The 26155-nt window shown below is 40.1% G+C and overlaps 1 protein-coding gene across 1 annotated transcript; it reads left to right on the forward strand.

Moving 5' to 3' along the window:
- The first annotated feature begins 967 nt into the window (after positions 1-967).
- SPCS2 (signal peptidase complex subunit 2) lies at positions 968-26142 on the forward strand. The gene is made up of 5 exons (XM_040630847.1): positions 968-1126; positions 15790-15873; positions 16627-16787; positions 18395-18529; positions 25268-26142. The coding sequence occupies exons 1-5, from the start codon at positions 1013-1015 to the stop codon at positions 25452-25454; spliced, it is 681 nt and encodes a 226-aa protein (XP_040486781.1). The 5' UTR covers positions 968-1012; the 3' UTR covers positions 25455-26142.
- Positions 26143-26155: the final 13 nt, after the last annotated feature.

The raw sequence follows: 26155 nt of genomic DNA on the forward strand, positions 1-26155 counted from the left end.
GGAAAAGGGGAACTTGGGTGGCCCAGTTGGTTGAGCAGCGGATTCTTGATTTTAGCTCAGGTCATGATCTCGGGGTGGTGAGATGAAGCCCCGTGTGAGATTAAGTCGCGTGTGAGATAGAGCCCCCTCTGCTCTGGGCATGGAGCCTGCTTAAGATCTCTCTCCCTTTCCCTCTGCTCTGCCCCCCACCCCGCTCCCCAGTGCACTCTCTCTCTCAAAAAAAGAAAAAAATGCGGAAAAAGATGAATTAATAAAAATCTAGAATACTATTACATCCTAAAACGATTAAAAGCAGAGTGGCAGAGGGAACACACCAGGAGGTTAAAACCCCTTGGCTTCTAAACCAGATTCTGATACATGCTATCCGGCCTTGGGTAAGTTTCTCAGTTTCCTCATCTCACTGGGCTGTCAAGGGACTACATGAGAGGATAAGTATAAACGCACACGGTACACAGCCTTTCAGACGGTAGACACTCAGCAGATGTGAGTTCTCTGTAACACGAAAACATTACTAACACCTTAGTTGACAGTCTCCAGTAAGTGCCGTAAAAGGGCTTGGACGGATGAAGAACGAGCTCCTGCCGCCCCTTTGGAAACTCTTTTAGGGCAACGGAGACTCTAATCCCTCACGCAAACTGTGTCCAGCCGCACCTGCCTCCTTCGTCGCTTCCGCCTCCGAGGCGTCCGCAGAGGCTGCGTCCCGGCAACGCGGGATGCGCGCCTGCGAGACTCGCGGGGATCTCGGAGCCGCTCCACGGTGGCGCCTACCACTACCTTCCCCACCCCTTGGTAACCGCGACGCGGCGGCAGGCCGTGTAGGCGGCAACCGGTGGACGCAGCTTCTAACTACTATAAGTCCCGGCAAGCCCCGCGGCCACTTCCGCAGGCCACCTCGCGTCAGTCAGCCTCGAACTACGGATCCCGACGGACTCCGGGCGGCGCGTCACCCAGTCAGCTTCAGCCAATCGGCTTCGGACAAGTAGGAGGGGAGGGAGACGCAGTTGCAGACAAGATGGCGGCGGCGTCTGCACAGGGCGGGAGGACTGGTGGTGGCGGAGGCAGTAGTGGGGCCGGCGGTGGTCCCAACTGCGGGACAGGCAGTGGCCGCAGCGGCTTGTTGGACAAGGTGAGGAGCCGGTTCTTGGGAACAGCCGAAACCTGGGGAGGCCTGGGAGGCGGCGAGCCCACCTTCCCATCCCCGCCCCGCTTTTCTTCTGTGGCTTCTCAGCGGGTAGTCCTCGTCTGGCCCACCCTCGGAACCCTATCGGCGCTTGTAGCGCGGTCTCTTCACACCTCGAACCCTGGCTCTCTCCTCTTCAGGCCTTCTTTTCTTCTCGGTAGTGTGCCTGGTCCGTAACGCTGGCCACAGCAGCTTCTTAGGATAATTTCATTATTCCTGTATTCAATGCAGCCGTCACTTTTCCTCGGAGGTGCTGGCCCACAGTTGATGTGCCCATTTCACTGACGGGGAAAACAAGTCCGAAGGAATGAACGCAGCTGTTCGAAGTCAGTAGCCCCCAAACTCTCCACCACGACCACCACACTGGGTGCTGCTACAGATGCCAAGTGCTCCTTTACTTTTTGCTTACTGAAGTTTCTAGACGTTTTATCACGATACTCCGAATACTGAATTTACTTGGAGTATTTACTTACTGAGCTGACAGGAAGCCTCTAAGATTTTATCCCCCCTCCTTCACCCTTCACCCTCTTTTTACTCCTCTGCCTGTCACCAAGTGCAGTAAGTGACTTGGATTCATGAGCTTGCTGCCTGCTTTAGGTAGCCCCTTTCCCTCTCCGCCCATCCATCCATCCATCCATTCTTTTTTTTTTTTTTTTTTTTAATTGTGGTCCTAGCAACAGGGCTTAAAGGAAAAGAAAAAAGGGAAAACTGTTCCTTGGTTGGCCCTTCTTGCCCTTTGCAGAGCATCTTGGAAGAAACAGTTGCATGGAGATGTAGGTCCTAGTACTGGTTCTGCCTCTAACTAGCTGTGTGACCTTGAAACATGCTTGTTCTCCCTATGTCTGTTGCCTCATCTGTAAAATGAGGGGCTTAGCCTAAAGTACCCTTAGTCCCTTCCAGTTCTCTCATTGTAGGGCCCTGGGTTTGATGAAAAATGTTAAGCATGGGGCTATTAATATAGTAAGTAGGATTTTTTGCTGTAATGGAAAGCGGCTTTCAGACATCCTTGTTCCTAACTCATGATAGGTGCCTAAGAAACAAATATGTGATCATATTGAGGGGTTCAGATTCAGGTCGTTTTGCTTCTGTTTTGGGGTGTCATTGTTTTCGAATCACATGGTTCTCACACTCTTTAACCATTTTTAAGAGAGGGGAATGAGTTCTGGGGATTGGAATGGTAAAGTGCTCCAAAACATGTGAGAGTATTGGGAATTGATGTTTATTTTCATACATAAGTCCTGCCTTTCTGCTGATGAGCATCTCACAGCCTATGCTCATCCTGTCCCATTGACTGTTCTTGCTGTTCCCTCCCTTTGGATCATCACCAGCAAACGTTAAGCATGGGCATTCTTACTGAAGAGTATATGGCATCCTTGTATTGAAAGAACCTGGATTTGAGGATCATAAGCTATAGGCTTTGCTACTTTCAAACTGTATGAAGACTGGCAAGTCAGTTAACCTCACTAAGCTTACCTTCATCTGAAATAGTACGGTTTTGGGGAGAATCATATGAGGTGATATACATGAATGATATATGTAACACATGTTACATACACATGTGCAATGGGAGAGGAAAAAAATCAAGAATCCTGTCAGAAAGTACTCAGTATAGCTGATTATAGGACATAGAGGTACCCCAAATATTAAAAGTATTTGGTGTATTCAGGTGTGTGTTTTTTACAGAAATTGAAATGCAAGAGAGAATGATCCCTGAGATCTAATTGATAAGGGGTTGGGGGCCCCAGGGGAAGACCCCATGGCTGGGAGTGGAGCCGGGAACTTATTTTGGGAGAGAAGGATGGTATACTAGGTAAGAATGTGCTTGAGCAGACAGTGCCTGATGTTTCAGGTAGTGAGTTGACTGGACTGTTCTCTAAGAGACCTGTAGTGACATGAAGGTAGAATCAGATTGAAGAGGGCATGGATTGCTTGGAGTAGGAAGCTGTTGAAAGTTTTTGAGGCCATATAAAGTGGTTTTCAGAAAATTAGTTTGGAGAGGTATAAATTAAGAGCTTTCTAACAAGGCTTTACACCATATTAGTGTATAGGGTTTATTATAAAAAGACAAGTTTGAGTTCTAGTATAGCTCGTTAAAATCCACATGGCCTTGGGTAAGTTACATATTACTGAACTTAAATTTCCTCATGTAAATAATGTATGTTCCCATATGTATTATGGGCTTGTGGTGAATATTAAATTGTACAATATTGGTGAAGTGTTCTTTGTGAACAGCTATAAAAATAGAATGACCAGGGGCGCCTGGGTGGCGCAGTCATTAAGCATCTGCCCTCGGCTCAGGGCGTGATCCCGGCGTTACGGGATCGAGCCCCACATCAGGCTCCTCCGCTATGAGCCTGCTTCTTCCTCTCCCACTCCCCCTGCTTGTGTTCCCTCTCTTGCTGGCTGTCTCTATCTTTGTCAAATAAATAAATAAATCTTAAAAAAAAAAAAATAGAATGACCAGGTGATGAGATCCCCAACTTGAGTAGCAGCAGTAGATGAAAGTCCTCACAAAGGAGCACTTGACAGAATTAACCAAGAAAGGAGGGATTTAGAGGATAGAAAATAAGATCTGTTTAGGTGCTTTTTCTTGGAAAACTTCATTTTAGCTTTGCTTCAAGTTGTTCCTCTGAATTCTCTAGCATTTATCACGCATGGGAATTAAGCTGTCACTTAATATGACTTACCATCTTATATTTTTCTACCAATTTGTATTTGTCCAGTTTCCCATACAAGGTCCTTACAGTTCTCTGAGGCAGTCAACACAGGATTAAGTACTTACAGCATTAAATTTAGCAGAGAAAAAAAGTGTCAGATCTGCCCCCTCGGTCTTCAGAAACTGCCTTAGAGAATGGTGCCTCTAACTGTCTGAAAACTGAAGGTACTGTGGAAGAGAAGATGGGGAAAATGTTATGCTCAGGGGAGCAGGATCTGAATGAATAGAGAAGCTTTTGCTCTGCAGGATTGAGAGGCTGTTACCTTACAATCTCTTTAATTTTATTTGTCTTGATTTTTTGGGAATGTTTTTATTTCCTGCAGCTGTAGTTTCACTTGCCATAAAGAAATGTAATAAAGAGATGCAAATGTGCTTCATTGTGCTTCTAGCTTTCCTGAAGCAGATGTGAATTTCTGCTCCTATGAAACTGACTTTGAGAACAAAGCAATTCTAGTTTCCTGAGATCTTAAAAATAGGTATGCAAATGTAATCTTCCAGCCTCCATCACAGAATAACTTACATCATTGCAGTGAGTTATTTTGCCCAGAATACATCAAAGCATTCTGTTCTACATAGCAGGCTGTAAAGAAAATTGCTTGCTTAATTGTTTTAGCTATTAAAATTGACATGTGGTATTAAACCATGTTTTCCAGAACTATATCCAAGTCCTTTTAACCTTGTACATGGATTTCTGTCTCCTGGCTGGATTTGTTTAGGCTATTCAAATTGTTTTGGCTATAAAAATGTGATATTAAACTGTGTTTTTTAGAAAGTATTCAGACCCTTTAACTTCGTACCTGTTTAACTTCATTTCTGTCTCCTGGCTGGACTGTCATCCTGATTGTAAAGCAGAGCTTTTATATTTTAGTAGTTGAGAACACAGGCTCTGGAGCCAGCCTATCTACCTGGCTTTGAATCCTGGCTCTGCCGTTTAGCAGATGTGTATTCTTAGGCAAGTTCATAAATTTCTTTGTATCTTGATTTCCTCATCTGTACAGTGGGAATAATATTTACCTTAAAAGGTGTCTGGCATTATGTCTAGCACATAGTAGGCACTTAACAACAACAACAACAACAACAAAAATATATATATAGCTACTACTAACTAATTGGTTACTCTGGGCTTCAGCTTCCTTGGATACGTATTTTTTCCTGACATCATATAAAGACATCAGACTCCATTGGGGTTTTAGTTAAAAACACAGATTTCTGGACCTTATCCCAGACCTGAATCAGATTCTCTGGAGGTGGGACCTGGACAGCTGCATGTTTTTACACATGGCTATTTATTTATTTATTTCCTCTACATTTTAACAGTTACTTCCAGGTTAAGAACTATCTTAGATTACTTTTTAAATTCTTTCTGGTTCTGAAATATTAAAGCTTTTTGCTTGTTTTTGTTTGGTTTGTAACTCTTCTGCTAAATCAATAGTGGTTTCTCTAGAATGTTTATAATGAAGAGATTTTGAAATTCATCTGTTCCAGCATCCTCATTTTATAAACATGGACACAATTGAAGAGGGGAAGATGAAGCAATTTGCCCAAGATGAGACATTGAGTTAGTTACAGTTCAGAACCTGGCTTCTCAGTTCTTAATCCAGTGCTCTTAGTTTACTTAGTACATTGCCTCTCATACTGGAGCAGCCCATGTGCTAACTACTGCAGTAGTGGAAAGAGCATCTGTTTTAAGGTTGGAAGACCTAGGTTCAAGCTTTGTCTTTGTCACCCATCAACGATGTTTCCTTAGACAGGTCATGTGAGTTTTGCTCTCTTCGGTGGTATCTTAGCTTGCCAGATTTTTGGGTGGTATGCCTGAACCCTAATCCACCTCTGACAAAGAGTATGAACAGTTTTATGGCATTGCTGTAGTTTGTGTGTGTGTATGTGTTTAAGGAAACAAGGTACTGGTTTTTAACATTGTTTTGCAAACTAAACTAATAATATCTCAAAACTCATTTTTTACTTCATCAAAATTAAAAACTCTTGTGTCAAAGGATGCTATTAAGAAAGTGAAAAGATAGTCCATAGAATGAGAGAAAATATTTGCAAATCATATTTCTGGTAAATATCTAGTATCTAGACAATATAGAGAATCTTACAACCCAATAATAAAAAGACTGACTAAAAAAAAAAATTAAATTTTTTTTTAAGTATACTTCATGGCCAGTGTGGAGCCCAATGCAGGGGCTTGAACTCATGACCCTGAGATCAAGACCTGAGCTGAAATCAAAGAGTTGAATGCTTAACCAACTGAGCCACCCAGGTGCCCCAAGGCAAACTAATTTTTAAAAGAATAAAGGATTTGAATGACATTTCTCCATACGAAGATATATAGATGACCAGTAAACACATGAAAAGATGCTCAGCATCATTTGTCATTAGAGAAATGCAAATCAAAACCACAGTGAGATACCACTGGGATGGCTATTATAATAATTTTAAAAAGAAAAGAAAAATAACCATTGTTAGGATGTGGAGAAATTGGAACCCTTCTGCATTTCTGGTGGGAACGTAAAATGATGCAGCCACCTTGGGAAAACAGTTTATCAGTTCCTCAGAAAGTTACACAAAGAATTACCATATGACTTAGCACACTGCACTCCTGGGTATAAACATAAGAGAATTGAAAATGTATGTCTATACATAAAAACTTGACCACAAATGATTATAGCAGCAGCATTCACAATAACCGAAAGGTAGAAGCAACCCAAGTGCCCAGAAGGTAGATTAGTGGTTGCTGGGGGCAGGGGATCGGGAATGACTTCTTATGGTTATGGGGTTGGTTTTTAGGGTGATGAAAATATTCTAGAATTAATGATGATGGTTTTACAACCTTGTGAAAATAATAAAAACCACTGAATTGTACATTTTTAAATGGTAAGTTTTATGGTATGTGGATTATATCTCAGTTTTAAAAACTCATTTCTTTTTGTCTTTACAGTGTTTTTGAAGTAACCTCTAAAGCTTCAAATTATTATTTTCTTAACCAGTCATTCACGATTATGTAACATAGTAATATCACAGATGTTAACAATCTCCATCTGCTCAGGTCCCTTTTTTAGCTGTTTCCTGCACCATTTCTCTGCTCTGATCTCTGTTTTGTCAAATTTCAATAATAGTTTTTTGTATTACTTGAACTTTCTTCAGTGGTATTTGACTCACTGATCACTTCTTTCTTGAAATGTTTTTTTATGTGGCTTCTAGAAGATCATTTGCCCCTGGTTTTCCTCCTCCTTCATTGGCCTCTGTCTTTATTGTCACTATTTTGTTTTCTTCCTGACCTGTAAATATTGGCAAACCCCTCTCCTCTATCTACACTCGTCCTAAGGAGACACCAGTGTCATGGCTTAAGTACCATCTGTAAATCGATGACTTCCACATTTGAATTTTCAACCTGGACCTGTCCTTTGAGCCTCAGACTTTTATGTCCAACTGCCTTCTTGCCCTGTTCACATGGATATCTAATAGGTATATTAGACTTAAATAGCCAGAGCCAGTCTACTTACCTCGTTTCTCTGGTGTTGCCACTCATAATTAACACATGATAATTTCTAACTTCTAACTTAACTCCAGATAAATATAGCTGATAATAAGCCACTATTGAGTAATTTTCTTTGCACTATTTCTTGGTCATTTTTATTTAAAAAAAGAAAAGATTGAAAATTAAGTATGTTGCCAAGAGCTCTTTGAAATATCATGATATTTCTGAGTTCGGATCTAAATTTGGTGGTAGTGCCCATTCTCAAGACAGACACTATTTTCTCCCTAGATTGAACATCTTTTTTCTTATTTTGAATGTGTGCATATGGGTGGTAGGGATCCATATTTCCATCTCAAATAGTAATCTCACCTTTCAAGTCTGCTATCAGTTTTTATAATCTCTCTATTTTGGTTTAGAAAATTCTGAAATCAATAGAACTATAGAGTTTAAACATCTCAAACTCAGCATATACAAATGGGTATTTCTCCTCTTTGCATCTGTGTGCCTTTTCTTGGAAAATGACATGATAGCTCAGCTATCTGAGCCTGAATTTTTTATCCCCTTGCTGCTGCTCTTATTCAGGCCCTGCATCTAAATCAGTCCCCATCTGATGTATTTATCTCCATTGTTACTCCCCTCTAGACCATCTACCAGGTTGCTGCTAAAAATGGTTTTAAAAAAAAAGAAAGAAACATAAATTTGATTGTGTTGTTCCTCTGCTTGAGATATCTCTATTGCTTGCTTCAGAATAAAGTCCAGGCCCCTTAATATAGTAAATAAGACTATCCAGGATATATTCCATCTGTCAAGTGCCTCATCTCCTATTACTTTTCCTCTTTTGCAGCTTATATCCCCTTTCTTTTTTCTTTTCTTTTTTTTTTTTAAAGATTTTTTTATTTATTTATGTGACAGAGAGACAGCCAGCGAGAGAGGGAACACAAGCAGGGGGAGTGGGAGAGGAAGAAGCAGGCTCCCAGCGGAGGAGCCTGATGTGGGACTCGATCCCGGAACGCCGGGATCACGCCCTGAGCCAAAGACTGACACTTAACGACTGCACTACCCAGGCGCCCCTTATATCCCCTTTCTAAACTGGGAGAGCCCTTTCAAAGAAGGGAGAGAGAGAAAGTGTATTAGTTTTTCTTAGAGCCATACTCGGCTCTTTCTAAATCAGAGCAGGGTCCTGTTGGCACTGCTCACCTCTGATAGCCTTCATCTCTTCAGTGCGAATTGAATCTTTTGAGTCTTACTGCCCTTTGTCAAGCAAAGAAACTTTATGAAGCAGTTCATTGAGGTCTTTATCACTGCATAACTTCTGTTTTCACTTCTATTAAAATAAGAAAATAGAAGTGTTCATGCTGTTATTTCATACGCAAGACAATTTTGTATTACTGGACATACCCTTAATAACCAAGGATTTTGTCCTTTTTTGCCTTTAAGGCCAGAAGATGCATGGGGAACAGGAAAAGCCTGTAATCCTCAAATCAGTTAATTCAGAAAATGCCTTCCTGCACTATTTACATATGTTCAAGACCTGGATTGTGTTTAATATTCTTCCGAAGTCCTTAGAAGGTGGAGTTCTTAATGCCGTATCTGCAGTGAAATGTCTTCGTAGAACTACTTATTATTCAACTTTGCAGCAGAGACTCGTAACTGAAATGAGTCTTTAACTGGAATGGGTCTTTATAATGTTCTGTCAAAGCCATCGAATGTGTATTTTCTGTAACTTGATTAGCCATCTAGGTCTGGCAACAGGTACGCTGGTCTGATAAAGTGTTTGATGTCTTATGTTGGTACTAACAGGGAAGTGATATCTTTAAACTAGGGCTTTCCAAGCTATATTTTCAGTAAATTGCAGTGGGTTTTAAAGGGAGGGAAATGGAAAATTCAAATATGTTCTGTGGGTTTCGTTGGCATATTCAAGATTAAAATCTTTTTAAGATTTTTTGTTATAACTTATTAAATAGGAATCAAGATACTTTGTATGGCTATCACTTCACAGATTTGTGTCTTTATCTTTTGCTTTGATGACTGATAATTCCTTTCCTTGTACTTTGTGGGAAGCAGTGTGGAATAGTGAGAAAGAGAATGGGTTTTGCAATCATGAAAACTCAGTTGAGTCCTGGCTTTTCCGCTTCCTGGCTGTCACTTTGTGCAAATTTCTTAAACCCTCAGTGTCATCTCTAAAAGGAGGATATTAGTCAGTTTGAGCTGCTTTATCAAAAATGCCATAGATCGGGTAGCTTAAACAACTGAAAGTTGATTTCTCATGGTTCTGGAGCCTGGGAAGCCTGAGAGCAGGGTGCCAGCGTGGTTGGATTCTGGTAAGGGCCCTTCTACTGTTTGTGGACAGCCTTCTTGTATGCTCACGTGGTGGGAAGCAGAGAGTGTGGAAGCAAGTTCTTCTGCCTGAAGGCTGTACCCTCATGACCTAATTACTTCCCAAAGGGCCACCTCCTAATATATCTACAGTGAAATTAGAATTTCAACATCTGAACTTTAGGGGAGACATAAATGTTTGTCTATAGCAGATGGTAATTGTTCTTAATAGGGTTTTCATAAAGATTAAAGGTGATGGTGTATATAAACCATTTAGCTTAATACATAGGACAGATTTTGCACTCAGTAAGTAATAGCTATGGTTATAGCTTCCTTAAATTTTGTGGACAAGAATTGAGTGAGATTATTTCAGCTATGTATACATTTGTTAAGTTTAAACTTGAAAATTAACATTTTAGAAATCTTTTCCTTCTGTTTTTTCTTTATTAGAGTTCAGACATTTTAGTAAGTAGCTGTTGACACTGTATTATGTCCCTGATTCTGAAAACGTAAAAACGTGTACTCCCTGTTACTGAGGGAGATGTTATATAAATCCAGCTAACCATGATGCAGTATATTAGTTTTACATAATTAATAGCAACAACAGTAGCTAATTTTTAATAAGTACTTGTTGCGTACTAGGCATTTTGCTGTGTCTTATAATTACTGTAATTAATCCTCATACTAACGTGTAAAATGGATATCTTTATCGTCTTCATTTTACAATTGAGCAAACTAAGGCTGTAGAAAGATTAAATTATTTGCCCAATATCATTCATTAAATGGAATAGTGAGAATTAAAACACAAGTAGTTGGACTCCAAAGCTGTAGCCTTTAACCACTATATTGTGCTGCTTTGCATAATAAGGGCCCACCTTATTGGGTNAGGAAAGAGTGCATTTGCCTACGTCTGTTTGTAGTCGGTCTGAATTCAGTTAGGTTCTGGCTTGAATTATAGTATGTCTTTGAGAATAAGGCCACAAACAGAATCTGCCTTGCGGTTGAGTTCAGAGATTAAGACAAGTTAAAAACAAGTTTCTGTCCCTGAAGAAGGGCAGTTTTATGGTGAGCCATGTATTTGTAACTTAGCCCTAAGTAATTTTGTTGCCTTCACTATACTGGCTGTGTGACACTTAAAATTCTTGAACGCTAGTTTTCTAATTTGAAGGACATTGGTTTCCAGATTGAGGATCTGCTTAGGGCGTAACAGTGGTACTAACAGTTTAACAGTGGATGAGAATTGACCTGCAGAAGGGACATCATCTAGAAATTTTAGGTACACATCATAAAGAACTTTGTGTGAGTTCTTCCAGAAGGGAAAAAGCATTGTATGAAGGATCAGGAATCAGAATGGCTTTAGGAATCCCACAAACTGTTGAGAAAATGGAATAAAACTTGAAAATTTTTGAAGAGAACTTATTTGTCTTACTTAAGTGTGAGGGTAGAATAAAAAGACATTTTCAGATATGTAGTTTCAAAATTTATTTCCCATGTGCATCCTTAAGAAAGCCACTAGATAATGTGTTCACCAGATTAAGGGAGTAGTAAACCAAGAAAAGAGTAAAACATGGTGTCTAAGAAAAGGAGGTCCAGACCTTGAGGAGGTTAAGGGAAATAGTAAATAGTAGTAGTAAAGGGAAATTCCAGGGTGACAGCTATACAGCAGGCCTAGAAAGCAGTCCACCCAGATGAAAGCAGGTCAGGAGGCTCCAAGACCAATTTCTCTAAAAAGGTGAAATTCACAGAATGCTGAATACTTTTGCACATATTGAAAGGGGATTTAAACAATTGGGAGAGAATTCAAAACTATACTGGTGATAAATACATTGATTAAAAACAACAACCGAAACAACAGTAGCTCCAAGGAAAACAAAAGCTATCAGGAAAGAAAAAGTGATCCAGTATGCTACATGATTCATCTGTGAATAGCATTTATAGTCGTAATGTACAGTTTGAATAATGATCTAGCCAAAATTAAGCTATTAATATAAGGCCACATCACTAGTGATCTGCTATGACTATATTAACAAGATGGTGGAGGAGGAGCAGAAAAAATTAATGTGTGTGTGGCGGGGGATGAAATGGCTAAATTTCCTCTTTCGTGGTGAGACGTCAATAGATTTAATGCCAAAAACTGAAAAATTGAGAAATCACAATGTAAACATTTTTTATAGAGATGAATATATTTTAACAAATCAAAAGGAGATAAACGTAGTGTCTTTTTCTGGGAAATGGGGTTGACAGTAGCAATGGTCTTAAAGTTAATACCTGTGATTGTTGATTGGGCATGTATACATGTATCTGTAATATGCAAGAGGGAATGTGGGAAAGAGGAGCTGTGTGAAGTTACAGCATCTGCTATATCTTAATTGGCAATATTGCCGGTATCAGGGATCCCCAAGACTACTTCATTCAGTGATTGACTAGAAGGACTCACAGGACTCAGTGGGTAGTTGTACTTGTGGGCAAGGTTTATTTCAGCATAGGAAAAAGATGCATAGGATGGAAGTCTGGAGGAAACCAAGTGCAAGACTCCAAGAGTCTTCTCCCAGTGGCGTCCCATAAGTTGTGCTTAATTCCTCCGGCAACAGTGATCTGACAGTACATGTGGAGTGTGGTCTGCCAAAGAAGCTCATTAGAAACCCAGTGCCCAGGTTTTTTACTGAAGGCTGGTTAAGTGTGCACCCTCTGCCTAGCCTGTGCCCAAATTCCAGACTCCTAGAAAGAAAACTGGTATTTAGCATAAACCACATTATTTATACAAACAGTTTAATAAGCACAATGAGCCACTCTTATCACTTAGGGAAAGTTTTATATCAGTGTAGGAGACTGTTTACCAGCCAACTTTCCAGTACCAGCCTTTGTAACAGGCCTTCCTAGGGAGGGCAGTCTCAAGCCTGTATTACCTCTTTTCTGCACAGAGCCTTTCTTTGTAATTTATACTGTGAGGTCCCACGTGAAAGAAGCCAACCTTTGCTTTGCCTTTTTATTACAAGAGGAAAGCAATTTGCACTTAAGTTGAGGAAGATAAGAGTGAGAGAAAAAAGTTTCTAAAATGCCCTGAATAGCAGTAGAGAGAAAATAGAAGAGTAGCATACATTTTAGTTGATGAGCAGTTTTGAGAATGACAGAAAATAAATCAGAAAAATAAGCGCCTAATGTGCATCCTCCTGCCCTTTTTCCAGATGTCTCTGTACTACATCAGAGACGCTGTTTCCTCTGAAATAGGCTAAAGGTTTTTTCATGCACCCGAAATGGATGATGCTCCCACCTCTTCAGAAATCGTATTATAAACTTTTTTTGGGAGTCAGTAGAAATGTTCCTGTGCCACTTACTGAAGATTGCTTCTAGGTACCAGACTGTGGAGGTAGAGTTAGACCTATTTCAGCACCTGCTGTAATGGCTTCTTCTGTGTTTATCCCCCAAAGTTGCTAAGAAATTAACCTCTTGAATTGTAAAGGCAAGTTTCTTTTCCGTAATGCCCTGCTGGTAGTAATGTGCGGCTTGAGTGTCTATGAGAATATGATTTTTCTTTTTGGAATGACTCCAAAATTTTTTAATGACTTTGTTTCACAAATAATTTGAATTGTGGATTGTGGCTGTACAAGTTCCTTTTGCTTGCTGTTATCAAAATGGAATTTTCTTAACAAAGTGTAAGTGAGCTGTTTAGTAGAAAGCCTATTAATTCCTTCTTGGTTCAATCTGTATTTTTAAAATTAGGTGTCAAGTTTGATTTGTAGGAGGAATCGATATTATAGCATGCTGCCACGAGTAATTTTCTCAAAGAGAATTCTTGTTTTTATGATACATGAAAGGGAACAAACCTTGATTGACTTTTTAATCCCTTGAAATATGACTGTTGTAATTCGTGTTTTGTCACTCAACAAAATTCACAGAACAGTTTTTCTTTTTTGCGTAATAGTATATAGGATCCCAATTTTTAAAAAAGCAAGTTTGATGAATTCTATTTCTTTTTTTTTTTTTTAAAGATTTTATTTATTTATTCGACAGAGATAGAGACAGCCAGTGAGAGAGGAGAGAGGGAACACAAGCAGGGGGAGTGGGAGAGGAAGAAACAGGCTCATAGCGGAGGAGCCTGACGTGGGGCTCGATCCCAGAACGCCGGGATCACGCCCTGAGCCGAAGGCAGACGCTTAACCGCTGTGCCACCCAGGCGCCCCTGATGAATTCTATTTCTACATTCCTTTATTATCTTCTCAGTTACTTTTTACAGGTATTTATTCTGTCTCCTTATTTCCTGTATACAGTATCTCCGATCTTGCGCTCAGTCAGAAAGATAAATACGAATTTCTCTTCTCTGTCTTTAGGTAAAATCCATTCTCAAGCCAAGTGAATTTTGGATTGCCTGCTGGTTTGTAAATTTTATGAAATATGGTATTTGTTCACTTGATATAAAAAATTAGGAGTTGAGCACTATAAAAGGTTTATCAGATTATTTGTAGTACCCTGTTCCACTCAAGCTACGTTCATGTAATCATTTGCATTTGGGAACATTTTTTACTATATAAAATGTTCACGTGTTTAAAAATTTAAAAGGCATTCTTTTTAATTAAATAAAATGTAAAGTGCCTTGAAAAAAATAAAAATCAAAAAAGGCATACATTGAGAAGTGAGTCCTGCCCACGTCCCTCAACTTTCTCAGAATATCTGGGTGCACCAGTTTGTTTAACCAGTCCCCTATAGTTGAGTATTTGAGTTACTTTTTACATTAAAAACACTGCTGCAGTGAGTGGCCTTGTATGTTCATGTATATGCAGATACGGAAAAATTCCCAGAAGTGGAATCCAGATGCTAAATTGTCTTAGTATGTGTTGTACCATTTTGAATTTCTACCAACGATGTGTGAAACAGTCACTTGATTCTAACTACCACAGTATTGGGGAACCTTTCTGTACCTCTCTAGATGAGGGAAATTGAAATGGGGTTTGTCCAAAATCATATAACTAACTGATAATAGGACTTGATTTTTAATTCAAAATGTTCTTTCCAACAGACGACACTGGATTTGCTCTTTTCCTACAGTTAAATATATATAAAATATAAAAGTTGTTAGCTGACAAAGATGTATTAAAGGAGACCTTCCTCGTTATTTTAGTGTCTCAAAGTTCATGGATGTAAATTATCTAAGTTTTGTGGTCATAGAATGAAAGGATGTTCCCACATTTGGGTAAAATGAGGATGGAATGTGTGAGTTCACCCTGTAGTCTCCGTACCCCAGATAAATGTTCTGGTTTGGGGCTTATAGATTCAGCTTTCCAGCACGGAGACTGGCAGCATCATATGCATACCACCCGATTCCAGTGACCTAGTCTCCTTCAGCTTCCTTTTTAAGTGTTTGTCTTTTAGCTGTCCAACATCAGAGGACAAGGAGTAAATGTACGTATACTTGAAGATGCTCTTGTTAAGTAAAAATTCAACCAAGTACATTTTAAAGATCTAATTGGCTTTAATAGTAGATTCATGAATTGGGCAGCATCCCATCCAGCAAGTAGAGGGAAGCTCCAAAAGGCTGCAGAAATGGAAAGATTTCTAAAGCTAGAGAGGGAGTAGACAAAAGGAAATTATTAGCGAAGAAGCCATTGTTCTAAGGAATGGAAGGGGTCTATCAGTGAATTTCCTAGGGCTGGCCAGGAAATTCCTCTGTTGACTGGTTAAAGGATATATTCCTTGGGGGTTGAAACTACAGTTAGGTTAGGTGCTAGGTCCTAGTTTACTGACTTGAGGTCTTAACCTAAGTGACACCATTTTGGGCCTGGGTGTGGGGAGGCAGGCATTTAAACACTAAAGAAAGTAGCTCGTTTGGGGCACCTGGGTCGCTCAGTTGTTAAGTGTCTGCCTTCAGCTCGGGTCATGATCCCAGGGTCCTGGGCTTGAGCTTCACATCGGGCCCTGTGCTCATTGGAGAGCCTGCTTCTCCCTCTCCAGCTCTGCTGCTCCCCCTGCTTATGCGCGCGCGCTCTCTCTTTCTCTGTCTCTCTGTCAAATAAATAAAATCTTTTTTTAAAAAAAGGAAGTAGTTTGTTTTACTTTAGTAAGATGCTGTGCCTCTTGATGCACAACTTTTTTATTTTACAGTGGAAGATTGATGATAAGCCTGTTAAAATTGACAAATGGGATGGATCAGCTGTGAAGAATTCTTTGGATGATTCTGCCAAAAAGGTATTTTCTTGAGGTGGAAGTCTGTTAGCATATATATAGCTTATGACACGTCTGCAGGATCTTTTTTTCTGTGACTTGGAATGACCGTAGTTGTTACTTTTAGGAATTGAGCCATAAAGCAGTTTCTGAAATCTTTACAGTAAATGTGGGGAACATGTGTTAAAATGTTAGCTACCTCAGGCTTCTGTCAAATTCTCTAATTTTTGAATTCCAGAAAGCTGGTGATCTGTTGTTTTGGGGGTTAATTAGCCTAGAACCAAGGGTTGAGTGAATATAGGACATTCATCTCTCTATTTAAAAAAGGAAGAGGGGCACCTGGGTGGCTCACTCAGTTAAGCATCTGACTCTTCATTTTGGCTCAGGTCATGATCTCAGGGTTGTGAGATGGGGCCTCACCTCGGGCCTCACATTGGGCTCTGCACTGGGTGTGGAGCCTGCTTAAGAGTCTCTCTCTCTGCCCCTCCCCCCCTTCTCTCTTTAAAAGAAAAAAGTGAAAGGGGGACACTTTTAGCTTCATCCCAGGGAAAAAGTTGAGGATTAAAAAAATGTATAAAAAATTGATGAACTTTTTCTCTGGGATCATTGTGAATAGCTTGACTCTTTTTTTGCTTGGAGTGGTAAAATCCTGATTGGAGAGAGGTATTGGTAATTTATATGATTCTTAACATAACTTTTATCATGGAAATGAAGAATAAAAGCAGGTACTAGGAAGGATGCAATCCTGTGAGCTTGATTCCTTGTTCTTTTTACTAGGTACTTCTGGAAAAGTACAAATATGTGGAGAATTTTGGTCTGATTGACGGTCGCCTCACCATCTGTACCATCTCCTGTTTCTTCGCCATAGTCGCTTTGATTTGGGATTATATGCACCCCTTTCCAGAATCTAAGCCTGTTTTGGCTTTGTGTGTCATATCATATCCTTTATTTATGCTCAGGTTTGTTTTCTAGTGACTGTTTATCAGAATCTCTACTGATAATTCTCCCTGCTCCCTACAAAAAACAAACTTTGATTCCAGGGCCCGCTAATGTTAGAATTTAACATTATGAACTATGGGCCTCTGTAACTTTAGTTAGTAATTATCATTGAGATATGAGATTTATTGTGGTAATTTTATCTTTAATTCTGTTTAGTTATTACAGAGATCATTATAATCCGAGTGAGAGTGCCTAATAGCAAAACACACATTATAGCGAGACCCAGTTCTCATTTCTAGCCTACCACATTCCCACTAGACATAGTCTGCTTCAGGATCATTCCAGGATATTAGGGAAGGATCAGATTTTGGAGGTTCAGGTTTCCTTGAAGCTGAAGGGCTAGACTGGGAGTTACTGAGCATGAGATAAAGGTGTGGCTTGTATAACATGGATTTAATTAAATCCTGTTCTGGAGCTTGAGAACCTGGGTTTGAAATCCAAGCTGTTTTGCAGTCTTGTGAAAATAAGAAGTTAACGTACTGGAGACTGTTTGAATGCTACTCAGTTACAAATATGGGCAATACACATTCAGAATTAAAAAGATTAAATGAGACATTTTATAATGTTTGGTTATGTAATCTGCTCTCAGATTCTTTCCTTTTCCCTCTCCTTTTATAAAAGTAAATTCATGTTTGTTACCTGTCCACCTTGATTATTTCTCAAAAAGCTAAATACAAAGAATTTTTATTATACTATTACTATAATTATAAAAATTCTACTTGTTCATAGTAACAGTTTTCTTGTGGTCCCCACCACCTTCTCCCTACGTCAATCTGGACATACTGCACTTTTCTTTGTAACTTAAAAAAATATATTGGATGTCTTTTCATGTTGGAATATATGGGACTGCCTTATTCTTAATATCCACACAGTATTTTTGAGTGTCTGCTATGTGCCAGCACTGTACTAATTTAAAACAGATCATTTTGGTAGGCAGTTTACTCTTCTTAACAATGCTGCCACTACCTGAAATATTTCTGAAAAATGTGCTATGGGGATTTTTCTTCTAGCGAACCATTTAATGAAGCAGGCCCTGATTAAAAATGGTATTATCCAAATTGATCCCAAATCATAGTCCCAGAATTGGCACCTTGACTCCCTTTAGCAATCAGATAAATCATCCCAGTATGAATTTTTTCACTGTTAAGGCAGTTCCAAAGGCTGTAGGTTCTGGAGGCAGTTCCCAAAGGCGTTCCAAAGAGGTTTAAACCGAGAGCAACATTATTACAAATATATGGCCTCCCAAGGGAACTCCCATGATGAAATTTCATCTGTTTGGTGTTTAAAGCAAACATGATCTTGCTATTTTTATAATCATGTCAGTTTTACATATAATGGTAATGACTTCTCTGTGCTAGACACTAAATATATATATATGGATGGATGAAAAGTAAAATAGCCAAATTTTCAGTATTTTTGCAGCAAGGTGAAACTGTCTCCTCTAGGATTATCATTGTGAAAGTTTTCATAGCCCTTGCTTGTCAGTTTGTGTTATTTCTTTCGTGTGTGTCGTGTTTGTGTGTTTTCTCCTTAACTTAGTCTGAACCTATTTTGTGATGATGGGGATCCTGACCATTTATACCTCATATAAGGAGAAGAGCATCTTTCTTGTGGCCCACAGGAAAGATCCTACAGGAATGGATCCTGATGATATTTGGCAGCTGTCCTCCAGTCTCAAACGGTATGACTATCCTCATAGATCCTTAAATCCTGCTGTTGGATTTTCTTTGGGAGTCGAGTCATTTTCAACAACAGACTGTTTTATTGTATGCTTACTCCATGCAGGTTATAGTGCTGGTCATGTAAAACTAAGTAAGGGGTGTGAGTGGTCTAGGTTTTTCTTAGCATTGCACTTCTGAGATTGTATTATCACAGAAGTGCTCTGAGGATAAACTGTGGAAGAAAGAACGTTGGTGGAAGGATGAAGAATGAGTCTCTCTCTGGCCAATAAATGGAACCAGTTAGAGTACAGAACTATGAAGGCCAAAGGTGTGAAATGAGTTATCATGGAGGAACCCCATTTGCTTCTGTGTCTCCTGTGATCTTGACTGCAGTCTGTGCAATCAGGAATTTTTGCAGCAAAGCACTGGGCAACTCAGAGAAGCATATTTCAGTGTTTCTGACCAGCCGTGGGTATAACTTCATGCAGGTGACACCTGAGGTCTTTTTAGGTATCCAGAGCTGGGTTTAAATTCCAGTTCATCTCTCTATAGCGGTCTGTCTTCCAGTATATCATGTAAACTGTTGGAGCTTTAGTCAAAACTGGATCGAGAATGACTCATAGAGTTGTCGGGAAGATGGCCAGCTGGTATATATACCAAATGTAAAAATAGCGAACGTCTGTGGAGCATTAACCTTATACTGGGTATCATGCCAAGTGCATTATCTCATTCAAAACTTAGAACAACCCATTTTATAGATAAGAACACAGACCCAAAGGGTTTAATTAATTCTTCCAGGGTCCTGGAGCCCAAAAGTGGGTTCTAGCAGGTGTTCCAGCCCACGTCTGAGTCCAGACCTCACGCTCTTAGTTACCATCCTAAAGACACATGGGATAGGTCCTAGCACATAGTAGGCTCTTAAGTTGCAGGTACAGTTATGCACATATACAAAGGTAAGTATAGCATCAGCACCAAACAGCCTCTGTCATTTCCAGCTTGTGGAGATGCCTATGAGGAGGAGCAGAATGTCCTTCTGGGTTTCCAGCTTAGTTCTCCTGGCAGGTTTCCCAGCTGCCTTTTGACCTCAGCCGTCATGAATCTGTACTTTGTGCCAGGCCCCAGAACAGAGTTGCAGAATTCTAGACCCTAGCAACATCTTGATTTCTTTATTTTCATTCATACGTTCCATTTCATTCATATGTACATTCATACACACAGTGTGGTTTTTTTTTTAAGATTTTATTTATTTGAGAGAGAGCAGAGTGAGAGAAGGAGCAGGGAGGAGAGGGAACCCCCCTGAGCAGGGAGCCCAACATGGGGCTCGATCCCAGGAGCCCGGAATCATGACCTGCGCCGAAGGCAGACGCTTAACCAACTGAGCCACCCAGGTGCCCCTGCATGGTGTATTTTTTTTTAACAGCTTTATTGAGGTATAGTTCATATACCGTACAGTTCGCACAAAGTGTACAGGTCAGTGGTTTCCAGTGTGTTTACAGATACTGCAACCATCACCACAGCCAACTTTAGAACATTTTCATCATTTCAAAAAGAAACCCGGTACCCTTTATCTATCCTCTCCCTATCCACCATCCCCCACCCCATTTCCTCAGTCTTAAGTCACCACTGATCTACTTTCCGTCTCTATAGATTCTCTGTTCTGGACATTTCATGTGAATGGAATCGTAGAATATATGGTCTTTTGTGACTGGCTTCTTTCACTTAGCATGATGTTTCCAAGGTTCATCCGTGGTGTGGCATGTATCAATATTTCATTTCTTTTTATGCCAAATATTCCATTACATGGCTATATCACATTTTGTTTGTCCATTTATTAGTTGATGGACATTTGAGTTGTTTCAACCTTTTGGCTGTTGTGAATACTGTTACCGTAAATAATCACATACAAGTTTTTGTGTGGATGTACGTTTTCATTTCTCAGGTAATGTCCTAGGACAGGAATTGCTGGGGCATATGGTAACTCTTTTTTTTTTTTTTTAAAGATTTATTTATTTATTTGAGAGAGAGAGAGAGAGAAAGTGCACACACACACACACAGGGGGAGAGGAGGAGGGACCGAGGGAGAGGGAGAGAGAATCTCAAACAGACTGCGCCAAGTGCGAAGCCTGACGCGGGATTTGATCTCATGACCCTGAAATCATGACCTGAGCCAAAATCAAAAGGTGGGTGCTTAACTGACTGAGCCACCCAGGTGCCCCATATGGTAACTCTTTTTAATTGCTTGAGGAGTTGCCAGACTGTTTTCCAAAACAGCTGTACCATTTTCAATCCCTCTAGCAGTGTACAAGGATTCTGATTTTTCCTCGTTCTTCCTGATTTTTACCAGCTGCCACATCATTGTTCCTGTGGCGAGGAAATATGCCATCCCCGTTCCTTCTCCTTGCAGTTAAATACAGATTCACTTCTCTTTCCTTGAAGATAGCTCCTGGCTCATTGGCACTCTCTCTAACATAGCTCCTTTTGGAAGTCTTGGTGATTTCATTATCCATATAGATGATGGATTCCAGTTCTCTGGCTTCTCCTCTGATCATCTTGTTTTCTACTATGTCTTAAACACTTACTTCCTGGACATATCCTAGACTTTGCTGATAACTAATTACCTTCAATAATTTCAGTTTTGAGTATCCCACTCTCTGATCATTGCTTCCGCTTTTTCTGGTTCTCTTGTCCAGTGGTTCTTCAGCGCTAATGGCATCTTGGATCCACTGAGCCTTCCAACTTTTCATTGTCCCTTTTCTCCTTCATTGTCTCATTTCTTCCTTACCCAATTTAGATTCCATGGCATTTCTGTAGTCTAGTTACTCTCACCGTCCTAGAACATCTTTCATACCTTCTCCTCTGTCCTCAAACCTACCCTCCTCTCCCATCTTTATTCTCAGCTTCTTTTGTTGCTGAGAAGATCGAAGCAGGCAGAAGTCTCCCACCATTACCTGCTTGCAGTGCTCTTCAGAATGTTTCTTCCTGAGTTCCTGTCTACAGCCTTCTGTCCATTTGTCTATAGATTCTCTCCCTTCTCATTTATTCGATGTTTCCTTCTCTGCTGGATCATTCCTTGTGGCATACAGACATGCTGTCATTTCTCCCATCTAAAAAAATTGGTTTTGTTCCTGTTATTCTCACATGGTCTTATTTCCCTACCCCCTTTTCTTCTCTCACTATCTCTTGGATCTGCTTGTCTTTATTTCTCTTTTCTCATCTTACTCGACCAGCATTTCATAGTGGATCACTTGCTCCTTGTTATACTTGTCTTTTTTTTAAACTAGATTTCTAAGATACCATAATCTTTTTCTTTTTTTTAAGATTTTATTTATTTATTTGACAGAGAGAGAGACAGCCAGCGAGAGAGGGAACACAAGCAGGGGGAGTGGGAGAGGAAGAAGCAGGCTCCTAGCAGAGCAGGGAGCCCGATGCGGGCCTTGATTCCAGGACCCCGGGATCTCGCCCTGAGCCGAAGGCAGACAACTGAGCCACCCAGGCGCCCCTAAGATACCATAATCTTCTAATTTTCTTCTTAACGTCTGCTTTTTAGTCTCCTTTGTGATGCCTCTAAATTTGAAATGCCACTGGGGCTTGTTCCTAGCCCCTCTTCTCTATCTGTATTCACTCTGTAGGTGTAATCTTATCTAGACTTTCAAGCCTTGAAGTACCATCTATATGATGAAGATCTCTGAGTCTGTATTTTCATCCTAGACCTGTGTCCTGAGCTCCCAGGTATATTCCAGTTTCCTGTTTGACATTGGATCCTAATAAGCATTTCAAAATGAATATATTCAAAATCTAACTCTGCTGTCCCTCATCCAAACCTGCGTTCCCCCCAGTTTCCCCCATCTCAATAAATGGCACTTCCATCCTTCTAGTTACTCAGGCCGGAGCTCAGTCATTTCGACTGCTCTCTCAGTCGTTCCAGTAGTCTGTCAGCAAATCCCATCAGCTCTGCCTTCTAAATATATCAGTCTGACCACTTGCATGTCTTCTGCTACCTCAGCTGTCAGTTAGGTTACTGTAATAATGTCCTCGTGGAGGATGAGCTGCTCCACAGCTGTTCTCCCTGCCCATAGTCTATTTCCAGTACAGCAGGCAGAGTGATCTTTTTAGAGCGGAAGGCAGATCAGCTCAGTTCTCCGCTCCAAACCCTGTCACTCTGAGAAAAATCTAAATCCTAGGCCTAGCTTAGAAGTCCATACTCATCTGTTCTCTGCACCCCACACACATAATGCACACACCCCTTAGCCCCCGTGGCTTCCTCCTCTCTCATAGCATTCCGTTCTTCAGACATTCCACGCATGTAATTGCCGTAGGGCCATTGTATTTGCTATGAACCCTGCTTGGATTATTCTTTTTCCAGATAGCTTGCTCTTCTCTTCTTCAGGGCTCTGCTCAGATATCTGCTTAGTGAACCCTTTCCTGCCTACTGTATTAAAAACCTCATATTTTGTATTTTATTATTGGTTCTTTCATATACACTAAAGTAAAAGTCTCAGAAGGCAGAGTTTTGTCTCTTATATTCACTGCTGTATATCCTTAGCGTCTGAAACTGCCTGACATGTATAGTTAGGACTGAATAAATATTATATAATTATTTTATAATAATATGTTGTTATATTTTTCTGAAGATACTTTGGATGTAATAATTATATGTTGTGTAATTATATAAGTCGTATACTACATAATATAAAATAAATACTAATTAAAGTGCATCAGATCACAAATCATCAGATCATATCCTACCATCAGAACCATGGAACTGCCAGTGGAACTGGGCCTAAAAGTTCCGAGATTACTGTGAAATCAATTAACAGCAGTTGGCTGGAGTTAGAGAAAAATTTTGAGGTGTTGAAAATAGTTTAAGGACTTGCACTCATAGCTATCCAGGTTGGGAATAACTGGCTAGACAACAAATTTTTTTTAATATGGTTGACACATGTCGTTACATTAATTTCAGGTGTGCAACATTGTGATTTAGCAGCTCTGTAGTTAGCTCACCACAAGTGTGGCTACCCTCTGTCCCCATGCAGTGCTGTTACAGTACATTGACTGTACTTCCTATTTTTTACCCCTGTGACATATTCATTCTGTAACTAGAAGCTTGTATCTCCCACTCCCCTTCACCCACTTTGCCCATCCCCCCAGCCACCTCCTCTCTGACCACCATCAGTTTGTTCTGTGTATTTACAGGTCTGATTCTGCTTTTTGTTTGTTAATTCATTTGTTTTGTTTTTTAGACTCCACATATAATTGTGGTATTTCTCTTTCTCTGGCTTATTTAATTTAGCAGAATACCCTCTAGGTCCATCCATGTTGTCTGTCACAAATGACAAAATCTCATCCCTTTTTGTGACTGTGTAATATTTCATTGTATATATATACACCACACCTTTTGTATTAATTTATTGATGGACACAGTATCTGAGTTGACACTGCTTCCATATCTTGGCTATTGTAAATAATGCTGCAGTAAATATAGGGGTATATGTATCTTTTCAAATTAGCGTTTTCGTTTTCTTTGGGTAAATACCCAGTAGTGGAATTACTAGATCATATGGTAATTCTGTTTTTAATTGTTTGAAGAACTTTCATACTGTTTTCCAGAGTGGCTGCACCAATGTACATTCCCACCAACAGTCCAGAATGTTCCTTTTTCTCCACATCCTTACCAGCACTTGTTATTTCTTAGTAATTTATTGAGCTATGATTTTTTGAGCACTGGTTAATAATAGGCACCGTTTTAACCGTGACAGTGATCCTGAGAACTAGGTGGTAGTTTTCCTGTTTTACACGTGCAGAAGCAGAGGCTCCAGCAGTTGCTTCCTCTAAAGGTAGTAACAGCTTGACAAACCACCGAATGTGCCCTAATTAAATGGAGACAGAAACAAACAGGTCACAGTCAGGGGGAGGAACATTAGCCTGCCAGAGGTTGATTTTTATAAACCCTCTTGAATGGTTGGAGGTAGCAAAGGCCTTCGAGATACCTTAAGGCATAGGTAAAGAATCTCTGGAATTCATGTAGTAAAAGGAATCTCTGGCCTGGAAAAGGGGTAGAACCTGGAACTAGATTGATGACAGGGAACAAGGACTCAGCAGCCTGGAATTGGTGAACAACTGTGGAAAACAAAGGTTCTTCATTTATTCATAAAAATTTGTCTCCCAAGTGCCAAGGTAGGAATAGAAAACAAATAAAACAAATTCTTGTCCTCAGGAATCTCTGAGTTTAGTGAAGATCACAGATACATAAACATCATTTCAGGAGCTAATTTGATTGACAGCCTGGGAGCCTAGCAGTAGACCCGGCATATGAGTTGACAGCGGGCGGCGGTGCAGTGTATGACAAAGGAGAGACATCTGACCCAGTTTGGGAAGGGTATCCCAGAAAAGTTTATGCCCTGATATTAACAAATGGAACTAGTCAGGTGAGATTGGAGAGAAGTGTCTGCTAGGCAGACCATTTTAGCGTAACAAGTGTAAAGTTCAGAGGTAAGAGAAGGTGGTCCATATAACTTAACAGTCTCTGACAAGGTAAAGGAGGTACACAGTAAATAAGGCAGACATGACAATACCTACGAATCAGAACTTGTGTCTTGAAGGCAATTAGGAACCCCTGGATTTTTTTTTTTTAAGGATAGACCTGTGTGTTACCTGTATCACCAGTAGCCAGCTCAGCCCTATTCTTCAAAAACACTTGATGCTGTAGTGTTACTAGTTGAATCTCTCTGTTTGGTTTTTTATTTATTATCTTTGCTTAGGTTCGATGACAAATACACTCTGAAGTTGACCTTCATCAGTGGAAGAACAAAGCAGCAGCGAGAGGCCGAGTTCACCAAGTCCATTGCTAAGTTTTTTGACCACAGCGGGACACTGGTCATGGATGCATACGAGCCTGAAATATCCAGGCTCCATGACAGTCTTGCCACAGAAAGAAAAATAAAATAGCCAGTTCTAAAAGCAGCCATCTTTGCTGGATCATGCTGAATTTCGGGGTAAGGGAGAAGGAAACAGAACTTAAAAAGGATAAAGTAAGATATGTTAAAAATGTCCCTGTTTTGTCCTGAAATTTTAGTCCATTCTGGATAAATAGGATTTTCTAGTTCAGATATGAGAAGTTGTAGCTCTGATATCTAGCTTTAGCCTTGGTCTGCTGATTGCGTTGTTTTGCTTCGCTTTTCTGGAAAAGCATTTTTGCTAGCAGCCATACAGACTTCCTCCTTCATACCTAGCAGTACTTTATATCGTATAGCTTTGTGCCATGCAGCATTTGAAGACTCAGTTTTTAAAATTGTTAACCTGTGGCTTACTTTATTGTGTTAATTCCTATTTCAACAGCTGTTTCCCTTAATTCAGGATACAACTTCTTGTGTATGACAGCTTTCCTTCACACACCATTTTTGTGGGTGTGTGTATATCCGACCTGGGAATAATTGGGAAAAAACACAGCTTTTTAATTTGTTTAAAACAGACCTTCTGCCTGTTACATTTTGTGCTCTTAACCAATTAAAGAAGCCAGTGGCATTTTTAATTTTATACTGTCTATGTTTTCCACTAGTATATCCCTGTTGATTTGTTCGTGCCCTTTATTAACTGCCATTTTCTAAAATTTTTTTCAATAAAAGGAAAGAAGATGTGAAAAAATGGAG

This window comes from Ursus maritimus, unplaced genomic scaffold (genome assembly GCF_017311325.1).
Source record: "Ursus maritimus isolate PB19 unplaced genomic scaffold, ASM1731132v1 scaffold_16, whole genome shotgun sequence".
NCBI classification, from domain to species: Eukaryota; Metazoa; Chordata; class Mammalia; order Carnivora; family Ursidae; genus Ursus; species Ursus maritimus.